Genomic DNA, 17,236 nt, shown 5'->3' with positions numbered 1-17,236 from the left:
GTGGCAGATGTGTGCCACGGTTTCCCGGCTCATCCGGAGTCTCCTCCTGCATTCCCGGTCCGTGAGGTCCTGGTATGACTGCCTGGGCCGGTACACACGGGGCGCCCTCGGGTGCCTCCGTTGCCGTGGGGCCGCGACGTCCTCCTCCCCCTCCTCGTCCTGTCGGTCAGGTGTCCCTCCAGCCTGGGTGGCTGCCGCCTGCCCCTCTGCAGCAGCCTGCGCCGCCTCTCTGGCACGCTCCTCCTCCTCCTCCTCCTCCTCCTCCTCATCCAGGGCAACATAGACATGAGCGGCTGCCGCCACGGCGGCCAGCATCGCTGGATGATCTGAAAACATGACGGGCTGGTGGGGGGAGGGGAACGACGACATGTCATCATTGACCATATCCCCTCCTCCCCCCAGCCAGGTGGCATGGACCTCATGGGTCTAACTGTTGGAGGCTGGCACCTGGCCAGGTGGACCAACTCACTTGCTCTCCCATCCCCCTCCCCAGCAGGGACCCCCCCCCAACCTCCACCCCGGCATGGACACCCCCCCCCAAACCTCCACCCCGGCACGGACACCCCCATCCCCCTCCCCGGCACGGACCCCCCCCCAACCTCCACCCCAGCACGGACACCCCCATCCCCCTCCCCGGCACGGACCCCCGCCAACCTCCACCCCGGCACGGACCCCCCCAACCTCCACCCCGGCACGGACCCCCCCCCAACCTCCACCCCGGCACGGACCCCCCCAACCTCCACTCCGGCACGGACCCCCCCCCCCCAACCTCCACCCCGGCACGGACACCCCCATCCCCCTCCCCGGCACGGACCCCCCCCAACCTCCACCCCGGCACGGACCCCCCCCAACCTCCACCCCGGCACGGACACCCCCAACCTCCACCCCGGCACGGCCCCCCCCCCAACCTCCACCCCGGCACGGACACCCCCATCCCCCTCCCCGGCACGGACCCCCCCCCAACCTCCACCCCGGCACGGACACCCCCATCCCCCTCCCCAGCACGGACCCCCCCCCCAACCTCCACCCGGCACGGACACCCCCATCCCCCTCCCCGGCACGGACCCCCTCCCGGCACCTCCCCCGGAGCCCAGCCTACTCTAACCCCCCCCCCCCCCTGCTGCACACACACACACACAAGCCGAGACACACCTCTCCTCACGCATTCAGACTGTGGCCACGCCATCGCCTGCCCAGAGCCAACCCCCCAGGCCGTCACTCACCTCCACGCTGGTCGGCGTGAACCTGGAGCACAGGGTCACGCCGATGAAAAGGAGGTTTAATTTACGTCGACGTGAATGGTCATCACGTCGACGGGACGTCGGCCCATCCGGAAGGGAGAATATCGGCAGGCCGAAAATCGGCTGCCTTGCGCAGACCCGTGACATTCTCCGCGGCAGCGGCGCCATTAACGCCCCGCCGACTTTTCTCCCTTCGGAGACTTCGGCAACCGGCGGGGGCGGGATTCACGGCGGCCAACGGCCATTCTCCGACCCTCTGGGGGGTCGGAGAATGACGCCCCTCATCTGAAATAGTGTGGGCGATTCTCCGAGCCCCGCGCCGGGCCGGAGAATCGCCGCAACTGCGTCCCGACGCCGGCGAACGATTCTCCGAGGGGTGGAGAATTGGCGCCATTTGCGCCGGCGCGTTTGACGTGGTGCCGGCTGCGGGCTGCTGGAATCGGCGGGGCCGCCGATTCTCCGGCCCGGATGGGCCGAGCGGCCGCGCGTTTACGACAGAGTCCTGCCGGCGGCGTTCATCCCTGGTCGCTGCCAGTGAGAACTCCGCGCGAAGGGTCGGGGGGCCGGCCTGTGGGGCGGGGAAAAGCGTTCCTTCACCGGGGGGGGCCTCCGATGGGGTCTGGCCTGCGATCGGGGCCCACCAATCGGCGGGCCTGCCCCTCTCCCCCCGCCCCCCCCTCCCCTCCCCCCTGGGCCTACTTTGAACACTGACGCCATGTTGAGTCGGGGCCGGCGCGCTGAAGAAGTCCCCCACGCATGCGCAGGTTGGCACAGCGGCCATTTGGTGCCGGGAAGGGAGGCTGGAGCAGCCTGAACCGCTGCAGCGCCGTGCTGGCCCCCTATGGGGGCCAGAATCGGTCGTCCCCACGCCCATTTCACGCCGTCGTGAAACGCAACGGCGTTCACGACGGCGCGAACACTTGGTCTCCATTTTGGAGAATCGCCCCCAGTGTGAGCATTTTGGTCTCCTTCTTTCAGAAAGGATATAATTGCATTAGAAGTAGTGTAGAGAAGGTTCACTCGACTGATTCCTGGGAATGAAGGGGTTAGAATCATAGAATTTACAGTGCAGAAGAAGGCTATTCAGTCCATCAAGTCTGCACCGGCCCTTGGAAAGCATCTTACTTAAGCCCACACCTATTCCCATAACACTGTAACCCCACCTAACCTTTTGGACACTAAGGGGCAATTTATCATGGCCAATCGACCTAACCTGCACATCTTTGGACTGTGGGAGGAAACTGGTGCACGCGGAGGAAACCCACGCAGACACAGGGAGAATATGCAAATTCCGCACCGTTACCTGAGGCCGGAACTGAACCTGGGTCCCTGGAGCTATAAGGCAGCAGTGCGTACCACTGTGCCACCGTGCCGCCCATGTCCTAAGAGGAAAGGTTAGAAAGGTTGCACCTGTATCCAATGGAGTTTAGAAGAAACAGAGGCAATTTTATTGAAGCATAGAAGATTTTGAGGCAACTTGACAGGTGGATGCTGAAAGAATCCATAGAATACTTACAGTACACAAAGAGGCCATTTGGCCCATCGAGTCTGCACTAACCCTCTGAAAGAGCACCCTATCTAGACCTACACCCCACCCTATCTCTGTAACCCTTTGTAACCCCATCTAACCTGCACATCTTTAAACACCAAGGGGCAATTTACCATGGTCAATCACATAACGTGCACATCTTTGGACTGTGGGAGGAAACCGGAGCACCCGGAGGAAACACAGACAGACATGGGGAGAATGTGCAAACTCCACATAATCGCTAATGCCGGGTCACTGACGCTGTGAGACAGCAGTGCTAACCACTGTGCCACTGTGCCGCCTGGCAGAGACTAGAACTAGGGAATACAGATTAAAAATATGGGGTGGGATTCTCCGACCCCTCGCCAGGTGGGAGAATCGCTGGGGGTCGGCGTGAATCCCGCCCCCGCCATCCTCCCAATTCTCATACCCCCCCAAAAACCGTCCCGGTGTGAGTTGCGCCGCCCGCCTCAGAGAATGGCGGGGTCCGGCGCGACTCAATGGGTGCTGGGGCCGTCCGAATTCTCCGGGCCGCGATGGGCCGAAGTCCCGCCCGTCTGTAGCTGGTCCCGCCGGCGTAAATTAGAGTAGGTCCCTTACCGGCGGGACCTGGAGGCGCGAGCGGGCTCCGGGGTTCCTGGGGGGTCGTGGGGGGATCTGGCCCCGGAAGGTGCCCCCACGGTGGCCTGGCCTGCGATCGGGGCCCACCAATCCGCGGGAGGGCCTGTGCCGTGGGGGCACTCTATTTCTCCGCATCGGCCGCTGTGGTCCTCCACGATGGCCAATGCGGAGACCAACCCTCCCGCGCATGCGCGGTGATGACGCCGGCGCTCCCGCGCATGCGCCAACTCGCGCCGGCCGGCAGAAGCCCTTCGGCGTTGGTTGGCATGGCGCCAAGCTCCTATCCCGCCGGCCGGAGGGGCGCCAACCACTCCGGGGCGGGCCTAGCCCCTGAAGGTGCGGAGGATACCGCACCTTTGGGGCGGCCCAACACCGGAGTGGTTCATGCCACTCCATCCCGCCGGGACCCCCCCCGCCCCACCGGATACGGGAGAATCCCGCCTAAGAGGTGTCCCATTTAAGACAGAGGAACTAAGGGGTTTGCCATTTCAGACAGAGGCGGCACAGTGGTGGCATTGCTGCCTCACAGCGTCAGGGATCCGAGGTTGATTCCGGCCTTGGGTGACTGTGTGGAGTTTGTACGTTCTCTCTGTGTCTGCGTGGGTTTCCTCCAGGTGCTCCAGTTTCTTCTCACAGTCCAAAAATGTGCAGGTTAGGTGGATTGGCCATGCTAAATTGCCCCTTAGTGTCCAAAGCTTAATTCTGTTGCTGGGTTACGGAAATAGGGCGGGGATTGGGCCTAGGTAGGGTACTCTTTTGGAGGGTCGGTGCAGACTCGATGGGCCGAATGGCCTCTGCACTGTAGGCATTCTACGATTCTAAGCAGAATTCTTTTCTCTCAGTGTTTCATTTATCTGTGGAACTCTCTTCCCCAGACAACAGTAGAGGCTGTGTCATTGAATATATATAAGGCTGAGTTAGATAGATTCTGACAAGGGAATCAAAGGGTATAGAGGGCAGACAGGAAAGTAGAGGCCACAAGCATATCACTGTGATCTCAGCAAATGGCAGAGCAAACGCAATGGGCTAAATGACATCCTTCGACGAAGTTGTACATTTGTTTGTACGTATATTCATTCACATGGTGCCAGAGTAGTCATCCCGCTTGGAATGCTACATTGGAGAATGAGCAAAGGGCACGCAAAGCAGCGCAAGTTACAGGAAAGCGAGGAGGTGGAGAAGGGCTCTAATTAGGATGTCATGTGCTCCCAGGATGTTCAGGCAGCCATTCCCCCCTCAATCTCAGCCTGGAACATGCGTGACATCCTGTGTATCAGTAAAGATGACCTCCATGAAATCCACCCCCTGCCTCAGCCACAATACAACCTCAGAGCTGTAAAAGGACCACATTGTCAGTGGTTGCATTTATTCAATTGACTTCTTCCAGACTGGAGCTGGAGATATTGTGCCATTTGCCATTCATGGTTGTGTAAGAGAAGACATTTGAGTTAACTGCATGTCCAGAGAGAAGCAGGCCGAGTGAGTATGCAGTTTTGCTAGGATTGCAGGTTGTGAGAATCCGAAAATCCATGTATTCTGGATTGATCCCAGTGAATTGGATGGTAGCAAATGTAGTTACACTATTCAAGAAATTAGGGAGGGAAAAAATAGGAAACAACGGGCAAGTTAGCCTGAAATCCATCATCAGTAAAATGCTGGGATCCATCAGTAAGTAAGAGGTAACAGCACGCTTAGAAAATCATAATATGAGGGGCGGGGGCTGGGGAGGGAGGGCGATGGCGGCGGGGAGGAAATAAAAACATAATATGATCAGGCAGATTAGCATAGATTTATCAAGATAAAATGATGTTTGACACATCTATTAGTGTTTTTTGAGGATGTAAGTAGTAGCATCTCAGGAATCTGTGAATGTATTATATTTGAATTTGTAAAAAGCATTCAATAAGGTTGTTGCATGAAATTAGGGCTCATGCTGTTGGGGTTAATGTATTGCATGGAATTGTTTCAATTCTTTCATGGGATGTGGGAGTTATTGGCAAGGCAGCATTTGTTGCCCATCACTTTGAACTGAATGGCTTGCTCGGCCATTTCAGAGGGAGCACAGTAAGAAGTCTTACAACACCAGGTTAAAAGTCCAACAGGTTTGTTTCGAATCACTAGCTTTCGGAGCGCTGCTCCTTCCTCAGGTGAATTTCAGAGGGAAGTTAAGTGTCAACTACAATCCTGTGGGTCTGGAGTTACATGTAGGGTGGCAGATTTTCTTCTGTAAAGGATAAGAAAAACAGTAGGAATAAATTAGTAATTTTCAGATTCGCAGTTTGTGATTGTTGTGGTTCATTAGGATAAATGCTGGGGCTTCAGCTATTTATAATCTATATTAATTATTTAGGTAAAGGAATTAAGTGCTCCAGAGCACCCGGAGGAAACCCACGCAGACAGGGGGAGAACTGTGCGGAGTCTGCATGTTCTCCCCGTATCTCCGTGGGTTACCTCCGGCTGCTCCGGTTTCCTCCCACACTCCAAAGATGTGCAGGTTAGGTGGATTGGCCATGATAAAGTGCCCTTAGTGCCCAAAAAGGTTGGTTGGGGTTACGGGGATAGGGTGGAGGCATGGGCTTAAGTGGGGTGCTCTTTCCAAGGGCTGGTGCAGACTTGATGGGCCGAATGGCCTCCTTCTGCACTGTAAATTCTATGATAATGTGTCCAGGTTTTCTGATGAAATAAAGTTAGGTAGGAAAGTGGGCTGCGCGGAGGACACAAACAGTTTGAAAAGAATCAAGCCAAGATAAGCCTTTTTTCAGCGTATCTTCACACACACTTTTTCCCCTTGGGGAAATAGTCAGAAAGTGGTGGAAGGAGTCCCAAGTTGATTATCAGCCCAGTGAACTGCATTATGAATTCTTCTCCCGTGGCCAACAAGTCCTGCCATAGGACTTTATACAGAGCTTCTGATCCAGAGATAGGTACATGACATCTGTGCCACAAGGCCTCATCCCACGTTAAATGTAAGAAGGTGGCAGATGGAGTATAATGTGGGAAAGTCTGAGGTTATTTATTTTGGTAGAAATAAAAAATCAATCCTTATTAAATGGTGGAAAACTATTACATCTTTGTGTTCAGAGGGATTTGGGTGTCCTTGCCAAAGGCTAACATGCAGCTACAACACCAGTTAGGAAGGTAAATGGTATATTGAGCTTTATTGAAAAAGGGTTTTAGTACAAGATGGAAGATTTTCTGCAATGATATAGGGCTTTGTTAAGGCCACACCTATAATACTGTGGATGATTTTTGTTTTGGTACCTAAGGAAGGATGGATACAACTCCCTTAGAGATGATGCAATAAAGGTTCACTATATTGGTTCTTGGGACGAGAGGGTGGAACTATGAGAAGAGATTGAGTAGAATGGGTGTATATTCTACAGCATTCAGAAAGGTAATCACATTGAAAGATGTAGAATTCTGAGAGGGCTGATGGTGCAGATGCTGAGAGACTACTTTTCTGGAGAGTCTAGGATTAGTCTCGGGATAAAGGGATGGCCTTTTAGGCCTGAAATGAGCAGTTATTTCTTCACTCGGAGGATTGTGAATCTTTGTATTTCTCTACCTCAGAGTGCTGTGGATGCCCAATTGTTCAATATATTTATGGTAGACAGATTTTTGGTCCCGAAGGGAATCAAGGAATTTGGGAGTGAGTAGGAAAGTGTAGTTGACTGATGAACAGTGGAACAGGATCGAGGGACAGTAAGGCCGAATACTACTCCCACTTCTTAGTTTCTAATGTTTCCCATAGTACAGGGTCTCATTGATTTTGCACCCATCACTTTGCAGGAGCTCCATGTCAACTCTGTCCAGTAGTGAACGGCATTCCAATCCCTTGATCCAGCAGGTTTGCGACCATAGGCAGTAAATGTTGCAGGTAAATGCCTGGCATCCTGGCAGTGGTTATGATGCCTTCATTCTTCAGCAGTCCACTGTGTGAGCTGCATTTGGGCCACCACAGCAAACCAAAGGGTGGCTACTGGGTGGCAAGGCCTATTTGCTGACGACAAACAACACACACAACAGGCATACAGTGAAAGCCACGCTGCCACACAAAATGTCATAGAGCAGAGCACTGGTGTGGTGACTGTTTCTGTTGCCTGGAGCGCACTGGATAAACTCTGCCATAGTTGGCTGAGGGGCTGTCGAGATTCATCATAGTATGCTGCATACTGTGCAGTCTCACCATGATGAGGACAGTCCTTGCTAACAACTATATAGTGAACAACCCAAGAGCAGAAGCATAACGAGAAGGAGGGGAAAGAAGGAGGGAGGAATCAGCCTGGACAATGCTTTCTGTCCTGGTGTCTGTGAAAAATTCATCTGAGTGAGATACCAGTGCCAGTAACTGCTTCCCAACAATCTCACACCTTACTTTCCCTCTATTACTAACCATCATAGCGTCTGCTTAGCCGCAATGCAAAAATAAAAGCCAGGGCAAATTATCCATTCCAAATCAAACCATTCCACGTTGCTTACAAATGTCAACTGGCCACTTTTGTGCATTCACTTAGTGCCTGTCTTCCTTGCGCCTTTGCCTGTCCCAGTGCTCCTACACCGTTTTACCCAGTGTTTGTGGCATGACTGATAGAGTGCTGCCTACCATCAGTGGGGGAGACTGCAGACGTCCTTGGAGGTCAATTCCTAATAGTCCTGGGCTTAGAAGGTCCAATTTCGGATGTGCCACCTCAGCATGGATGGAAGTCTGGATTAGCTGTCTGACAATTAGCAGCAAGGGCACTGACAATTGACAGGAGAGCCCAGGTGCCAGCCTGATACCCGGGCAGTGCCACCTGGACACCCCAGCAGTGCCACCAAGGTGCCCAGGTGGCATTTTGCCCTCAGCAGGATCGTGCCCCCAGCAGGATCGGGCCCCGGGTGTCCTGCCCCTATGAGGTGGGGTATGGGGCCTCAAGGATCCCCCCAACAGACATGTTGGGGTGGTCCGAGGGTTGCATCGGTGGAGGTCGAGACTTCGGGCGCCATTTAAAAATAGCTCCCTAATCTCTTCCTGCACTGATGAGTGGAGCTCCTCAGTACAGGAAATGCGACTGAGTGCGACCTCGTCGGGGTGTCCCCCACTGAGGCCCGAAAAAAAAACCAGAGTGCTATTAGATAGCAGTGTCATTCCCGGCGCTACAGAACAGACTCTTTTGTTTTGGCTAGATCACACCCATATCCTCCTGACCTTCAATACTTGTGTGACTGTGAGGTCATTGAATGTCTTGTACCTCTACTTCCAGATCCTCGGGGCTGGACTCCTGGATTTAACCTACACAGCAATCTATCCTACTGCCTTCTGACTATGTGTCTGGATGGTCATCCTATTCCCCCTGTGGATACAGAACTTCTATTTTCCTTTTCACCATCTTCACCAAGGCTTACAGTTTGAAAACCTTCGAGCCCATTCTGACTCGGGTCAGAGTCCATTATAGAACAACTACCACCACCTTGTCCAGCCCTGATGCACCTCCTTTCAGAGGTTCAGGCTGTAAGTAGTGAAAACCAGCTCTAGGGATTTGGGGGCTCCCATGCACCCATGCCACAGTGTTATTAGTGCTGTCTGCTCACTGTAATTGTGCTCACCAGCAGACAGTACCACGTTGGCATGTTACCTGCATCACATACGAACATATAAAATAGGAGAAGAAGTAGGCCATTCGGCCTCTCGACCCTGCTCCACCATTCACTAAGATCATGGCTGATCTCTTTGCATTTCGAATTCCACATTCCCATCTGCTCCCGATAAATTTTTATTCTATTATCTGACTTGAATCTACCTACTTCTGCCATAAAAATATTCAATGACTCCACCTCCACTGCCTTTTGAAGCAGAGAGTTCCAAAGTTGCACAACCCACTGAGAGAAATAAATTCTCCTTATCTCTGTCCTAAAAAGGTGACCCCTAATTTTAAAACAGTACCCCTAGTCTGGACTCACCCACAAGAGGAAACATCCTTTCCACATGCACATTGTCAGGACCATTCAGGAACTTGTATCTTGTATACTTAAATCAAATCACTCCTCATTCTTATAAACTCCGGTGGAAACAAGCCCAGCCTGTCCATAAGACATCCCACTCATTCCCAGTACCAATTTAGTATGCCTCCTTTGAACCGCCTCCAATGCATTTACATCCTTCCTTAAAGAAGGAGACCAAAACTGCATGCATTATTCGAGGTGTCGCCTCACCAATGTCCTAAGCAAAACATCCTGGGCGCAATTCTCCCATCAGGAGACTAAGTCCCAACGCCGGAGTGAAAACCGGAATGTTTCACTCCGGCGTCGGAGGCCGCTCCCAGCCCCCTATTCTCCCGCCCCCGGGGGGCTAGGAGCGGCGCGCGTCATTTACGCGTGCCGGGCCTTGGCGCCGCGTAACAGCAGCACCGCGTAAATTGCCGTCCTCCCCGCGGCCGCCCCGCAAGAAGGTGGCGGATTGATCTTGCGGGGCAGCGGAGGAAAGGAGGTCTTCCTTCAGAGAGGCCGGCCTGCCGTTCGGTGGACACCGACCGCGGGCCAGACCCCTTTTGAGCCCCCCCCCCCCCCCGGTGCAGGAACCCCCCTCGCCCCCCCCCCCCCAGCGTTCCCGCGCTGTTCCTGCCGGCAGCGACCAGGTGTGGATGGCGCCGGCGGGAACCTGTCGTGTTGGACAGGCCGCTCGGCCCATTCGGGCCGGAGATTCGCCGCTAGCCCCTTACCAACGGCAAGCAGCGATTCTCCCAGCAGCCAGCCGTGATTCGCGCCGCGCCGTTTTGGGGGGGGGGGGAGAATCGCTTGCCGGCGTCAGGACGGCATGGCGGGACTCGCGCGGCACCTGGCCGATTCTCCCACCTGGCGTGGGGGGGGGGGGGGGGGGGGGAATTCCGCCCACTATGCCGAGACACAGGGCCCCGACCAATGTGGGGGGGGGGCGGGGGGGCGGGCTATGAGCAGTCCTTGAGCACCAATCAGAGCTTGTCTGATAGCTCTGCATTTCCTTGAGCCTAACGGTATGCAATGCAGATCAATATCAAACTCCGATTGCTCGAGTCCCCTTGGAATCGGAAAACACTGCTCAGAAGTCGTTGAGGTGACTAGGCGGAAGAGAGGCAGCAATCAAGGTGACGATCTCCTGTGTTTTTGCTAAAAAAACAGCAGGTTCCCGATTGCAACCCAGGGCTGAAGAAGGCAGGCTTGAACCAGGCAGCCAGCAGCAAGGCGAGGTTGTTGAGTGAGGTGTGGTGCGAGGTGCCGGCCGTTGAGGGGAGCAACGAGGTGACTCGATCATCAGGCCAGGCCTGAGGAGGGCTGGGCAGGCCATAGGTAGGCAGCCAGCAGTGAGGCATGGTTGGTGAGATGCAAGGCGCGGCAAAGCTGCAAGGTGCATTTTTAGAAGTTTAAAAGCATTAAAACAGTTAAGCAGTGATCAGTTTGTGTATTTTTGTGGCTTGTGCCTTTGTGTTCTGTGGGGCATGGGTAGGTGGTGTTGGGGGGTGACGTCATGGGAGTAGGGCATGACATTGGTGGGGTGCTCTTTCCAAGGGCCGGTGCCGACTCGATGGGCCGAATGGCCTCCTTCTGCATTGTGAATTCTGTGACATAATTGAGGTGTGGGGAGGGGGGTAGAGGTATGGGGCCAGAAATGAAGGTGAACACAGGGCTCCACGAAGTGTAAGTCCGCCACTGTTCCTCTGCACCTCAGACGTTTGGAGCTGTTCTCTATTTAAATAATATTCTTTTTTTAAATTCCTCCTAAAGTGAACAACTTCACATTTTCCCACATTATACTCCATCTGCCAGACTTTTGCCCACTTACTCAACCTTTCTATATCCATTTGCAACCTCCTTATGTCTTTTTCACAATGTACTTTACTAATTATCTGTGTGTCATCTATATGTTTACCCAGCATGCATTTGTCCCCCTCATCTAAGTCATCTAAGCCCCAGCACGGACCCCTGCAGGACTCCACTTGTCACATCCTGCCAATCAGCCAAAGGTCTATTTATGCATATGAATAAATACCCATTTACATACATGTGCAGGTTTTTGCATTGTGATCCTTTGCCTGTTTTATTGAGCTATCTAATTTAGCCCCCAATGTTTCTAGTTGACAGAACTAGATGACAAATCAAACTAAACCCCATGTTCTTAGGGTCTGCTAGAAATGTCATATATGGCATTTTAGTCAAAGTCATTCAGTACATAAACAATAGTGATGGCCCATAGGTACTAAATGACTAAAAACCTGCTTGTGAAGCAAGTTGTTGGCGTAATCTTTAGACAGCTTCATCAATTCAGATCAATTTGAACTGATGACTTGAAGCAGGAAGCTCAACTGAGGCTGCAAATTCCAATTCTACCAAGCATGTTGTAATATATTCTGAATGGTTGCTGCAACAAAGCTTGGATTTCTTAGTCAATACAGCTGCGAAGAGTGCTCTAAAAACACCATGATTTTATAGTCCGCCCACGCCTGTCAGGTCAGCTTTCATGGACAAGTTATGGTAATGCTAAAACTAAAACTATTTCCTTATAAAAGCTCATAAAAGCTTTATGAAAATTATTGTTCTTAAGTAGCCTTTTCGGAACAGTATACAATTGATTATTAGCGGCGGTAACTTCGTAATGCAGGCTGCAGCACCAAAGAAAAGCCTTAATAACTGAGGATGTGAGAATAAAGTTCAGTTCACGGGCCTTTATAGAACTATTGGAATGATGTGGGGCCGAATTCCCATTAAAGTTAATAGCTTGTTTTAGTGTCACTCGCTGATAAACCTCTCACATGTAAAAACATGCATCATTTTTGTTGGCTGATTTCCAATGATTTGGCCAAGGACTGTCCAACAAGATCCAGGACGCAGAAATCATGCAATATTCTCCCTTCTCCTCCAATCTAAACAATGCAGAGGACCATCCATGTCATAAATGCTACGACTGTATTTTTGAACCCAGTCTGATCTCCTTCATATCTGTCCCTATCTCTTCTCATTCTTGAAGACCCAGCTCTGGCATAGTGTGTTGAATACCAGGGGCGGGATTCTCCGACCCCCCCCGCCGGGGGCTGGCGTGAATCCCGCCCCCACCGGTTGCCGAATTCTCCGGCACCGGATATTCGGCGGGGGCGGGAATCACGCCGCGCAGGTTGGCGGGGCCTCCCCCCCCCCCCCCCCCCCCCCCCGGTGATTCTCCGGCCCGTATGGGCCGAAGTCCCGCTGCTGGAATGCCTGTTCCGCCGGCGTGGATTAAACCACCTCTCTTACCGGCGGGACAAGGCGGCGCGGGCGGGCTCCGGGGTCCTGGGGGGGGGCGCAGGGCGATCTGGTCCTGGGGGGTGCACCCACGGTGGCCTGGCCCGCGATCGGGGCCCACCCATCCACGGGCGGGCCTGTGCCGTGGGGGCACTCTTTTCCTTCCGCCTTCACCACGGCCTCCACCATGGCGGAGGCGGAAGAGACCCCCTCCACTGCGCATGCGCGGGAATGCCGTGAGCGGCCGCTGACGCTCCCGCGCATGCACTGCCCGGCAAAGTTATTTCCGCGCCAGCTGGCGGGACACCAAAGGCCTTTCCCGCCAGCTGGCAGGGCGGAAATCAGTCCGGCGTGGGCCTAGCCCCTCAAGGTTAGGGCTCGGCCGCTCAAGATGCGGAGGATTCCGCACCTTTGGGGCGGTGCGATGCCGGACTGATTCGCGCCGTTTTTGGCGCCGGTCGGCGGACATCGCGCCGATTGCGGAGAATTCCGCACCAGATTTTAATCTTTATATCTGATTCTAGATGAGATTTATTAATAGATTCTTCTCTGTGTCAGTTATTGAAGGTCATCTAATGGATATATCCAGTTCTCAGTGGGTAAAGCGTCTGTGCACAACATAAAGGTTGAGCTTCTACACTTGCCATTGGTGTAGAACTGGATAGGAACTGGAAATGTTATTCTGGTGAAGGGTGGCGTGCTTTCTTTTCGATATTGTGAGTTGCGAGGATCAATTGAAGGGTCTCTGTATTATATTTGGTTTCCTAAATAAGCAGAGCATAAACTCCTTAATTTCCCATTTCATTGTTCACCTTGATTAGCAAACAATATAGCTGTGTGGGAGCAAGCAGGTGCACAAAAAGCAGCAACATTCTGCGCCCAATTGTTGTTCTGCAAATTTGTGCAGGCTCCCAGCTGTTCCAAATCCTACTCACTGGCTTTAAAACAGGGAGGAGAAATTTCAGTTTGGAAAAATACCATCAAAACAGGAAAAACGCAAAAAGAACCTTTCCATGCAGTGATTAGATTCTGAGCTGATGATACTACAGTACTAGTTATTGACGAACATTTCGTTTCAAGGTGAGGAGAAACAGGAAACTAATCACACAGAACAAAATGTAGAGGAACAGACCCACGCAGTTACAAATATGTATGTTTTAATTGGTAGTTCTGATTAGTTAGTGGAGTTTGGTCAAATTCATCTTTTGTTAATGTTTCTGAGTATTGCACGTGTCTGGTATCGTAATATCTGTGGAAAGAAATATTTTCTGATCAAAGATGTAACAACAGTAATGGTTTCCCTCTGTTTCTATTACAGAGAGTATGTTTGCAGAAACCATAACTTCAGCACGGCTCAACACAGCACGACTGAACAGTTGCCTTCCTCAGACAAGTCACGACAACGCCAACTTCAATAACAATGAACTGGAGAACAGCGTTGTGGTGGCAAAAATCACAAACCTGAATCTAGGTGAAGTTCAAAACCTTGCAGCAGACAATCAGAATTTACCATGTTGTACCAACAGACGGCTTCGTTCACGAGGCCTGCCATCTTTTCTCGACACCGACCTTCACTTTCACCATATACGAGGGCCTGATGTCACTCTTTCTCAGGACAGAATGGGAGCATGCACAAACTGGCAGGAGAGTACTCGGACCCTGGTGTTCTCTGATCGGCCTTTGCATACTGGGGAGACCCTGTATGTGGAGGTGGGGCATTTAGGGTTGCCATATTATGGTGCTCTGCTCTTTGGTGTGACATCATGTGACCCCAGCACTCTGCGAACAAATGAGCTCCCAGCAGATCCAGACTTCCTGCTTGACCGTAAGGAATATTGGGTAGTGTACAGAGGTTTTTCAGTACCCAACAGTGGTGATATCTTCAGTTTCACAATTCTGCCAAATGGTGAGCTCCATCATCGTGTTAATGGAATAAACATAGGGATGCTGGTCTATGTGGACACCACTCAGTCACTGTGGGTGTTCTTCAGCTTACATGGAGTGGTCAATCAGCTAAGGATACTAGGTAAGTACATGCATACTTGCTTATTCATCCCACATGTCAAGTACACACACAATGATCCCATATAGAAACCTTTTGTGACCGCAAATACACATCAAGGATATTTAAGTGTCCTTGTATTTTGTTTGTATATTCAAATGTGTTTAGTTATTGTAATGGCTGTGATTTCCATCATAAAATTACTGTGATGAACTGGCAAAATCTAGCAAGTTTCACTGTGTGAGGCAGTGGAAGGAACACAGAGCTGAAATTCTAGGATCGCCGAATCATCAGTTTAATCGTTTTTAAAAAATAATATTTTATTAAGTAATGTGAAATTTTTTACAATAGTAACAAAAACAATGACATCAACATGGTAAAATAAACATTTCCGCTCCCCAAGCTCAATCTTCACGCACCTCAACCATTCACCGACAATCCGCCCGCCCCAACCTGGAATACTGCATCTGCTGACATTATTAATTTCCCCCAAGAAAGTTGACGAACGGCTGCCACCTCCGGGTGAACCCTAACATTGACCCTCTTAAGGCAAACTTTATTTTCTCAAGACTGAGAAACCCAGCCATGTCACTAACCCAGGTCTCTACACTCGGGGGCTTTGAGTCCCTCCACATTAATAAGATCCTTCTCCGGGCTATCAGGGAGGCAAAGGCCAGGACGTCGGCCTCTTTCATCCCCTGAACTCCCGGATCTTCCAAAGACCGCTACCTCCGGACTCGGCACCACCCGTGTTTTTAGCACCGTGGACATTGCCTTAGCAAAATCCTGCCAAAACCCTCTAAGTTCGGGCATGCCTAAAACATGTGGACATGATTTGCTGGGCTTTCCACGCACCTCGCACACCTATCCTCTACCCCGAAAAACTTGCTCATCCTAGCCGCTGTCATGTGTGCCCGGTAGACTACCTTAAATTGTATCAGGCTAAGCCTGGTGCACGATGAGAAGGTATTAACCCTGCAATGGGCATCCGCCCATAGACCCGCCTCTATCTCTCCTCCTAGCTAGTCCTCCCACTTGCCCTTAAGCTCCTCCACTTTCCTCCGCCTCAGAAAGCTCCTGGTAAATATCCGATGCCTTCCTCCCTCCCACCCAGGTACTGGAAACTACTCTATCCTGCATTCCCCGTGACGGCAGCAGCGGAAAGGCCGGCACCTGTTTTCTCAGGAAGTTGCGCACCTGCAAATACCTAAAACCATTCCCTGCTGGCAATTTAAATTTATCCTCCAAGGCTTTCAAGCTGGGAAAGCTCCCATCTATAAATAGATCCCCCATCCTTCTAATTCCTGCTCTCTGCCAACTCCGGAACCCGCCATCTAGCCTATGGGTACAAACCTGTGGTTGTTATAAATCGGGGTCCAAATCGATGCTCCCTCCACTCTCTTATATCTCCTCCACTGCCCCCAGACCCTCAGAGCCGCCACTACCACCGGACTTGTGGAGTATCGGGCCAGCGAGAACGGCAGAGGTGCTATTACCAATGCTCCAAGACTGGTGTCTTTGCATGACGCCGCCTCCATCTGCTCCCATGCCGACCCCTCCCCCACTACTCACTTCCTGATCATGGCTATATTAGCCGCCCAGTAGTAATTGCAGAAGTTTGGCAGCGCCAACCCATCCTCCCCCCGACTGCGCTCCAGCAACACTTTCTTCACTCGCGGGGTTTTACTCGCCCAGACAAAGCCCAAAATAATCTTATTCACCTGCTTGAAAAAGGCCTTAGGGATGAAGATGGGGAGGCACTGAAAGGCAAACCGAAATCTGGGGAGGACAGTCATTTTCACGGTCTGTATCCTCCCCGCCAGTGACAGCGGGAGCATGTCCCATCTCTTAAAGTCCCCTTCCATTTGTTCTACCAACCGGGATAGGTTTAACTTGTGTAGTACCTCCCATTTCCGGACCACCTGGATTCCCAGATATCAAAAGCGCTTCCCTAGCATTCTAAGTGGCAGCTCTCCCAGACTCTTCTCCTGCCCTCTTGCCTGGATTGCAAACATCTCGCTTTTCCCCATGTTCAATTTATACCCTGAAAAATTGCCAAATTCCCCCAAGAGTCGCGTTACTTCCCCCATCCCGTCCAACGGGTCCGCAATGTACAAGAGCAGGTCATATGTGTAGAGCGAGACCCGGAGCTCCACCCCCCCCCCCCCCCCCTGCTGAACCAGCCCTTTCCAGTTCCTAGAGGCTCTTAACTCCATGGCCAATGGCTCTATGACCAGAGCAAACAGTAACGGGGAGAGGGGGCACCCTTGCCTCGCCCCTCGGTGTAGGTATTTTGAACTTTTGAATTTCAAAATACCCCGACCTCAGCCGGTTTGTACGCAGACTCGCTACTGGTGCCTGATAGAGCAACTGCACCCAGTCAATAAAGCCCTCACCAAACCCAAACCTTCCCAGCGCCTCCCACAGGTAATTCCGCTCCACCCGATCAAAAGCCTCCGCATCCATCGCTACCACCACCTCCGCACCTCCTCTCCTGAGGGCATCATAATAACATTTAGAATCCTTCAAACATTGGCCTTGAGTTGCCTGCCCTTAACAAATCCAGTCTGCTCTTCCCCTATCACCTCCGGGACACAGTCCTCTATCCTTGTGGCC

The 17,236-nt window shown here is 52.3% G+C and overlaps 1 protein-coding gene across 1 annotated transcript in view; it reads left to right on the top strand.

The window, feature by feature from the left end:
• The window catches only part of neurl1b (neuralized E3 ubiquitin protein ligase 1B), a 104,747-nt gene that overhangs the window by 55,483 nt on the left and 32,028 nt on the right, over window positions 1-17,236 (top strand). The window contains exon 3 of the mRNA XM_072512133.1: window positions 13,937-14,644. Within this exon, the coding sequence (XP_072368234.1) occupies window positions 13,937-14,644 (708 nt within the window). The remainder of the gene's footprint in view (window positions 1-13,936; window positions 14,645-17,236) is intronic.

This window comes from Scyliorhinus torazame, chromosome 7 (assembly GCF_047496885.1).
Source record: "Scyliorhinus torazame isolate Kashiwa2021f chromosome 7, sScyTor2.1, whole genome shotgun sequence".
NCBI lineage: Eukaryota > Metazoa > Chordata > Chondrichthyes > Carcharhiniformes > Scyliorhinidae > Scyliorhinus > Scyliorhinus torazame.
Note: the sequence above shows the minus strand (reverse complement) of the source record. Positions and strands in the feature narration are given on the sequence as shown.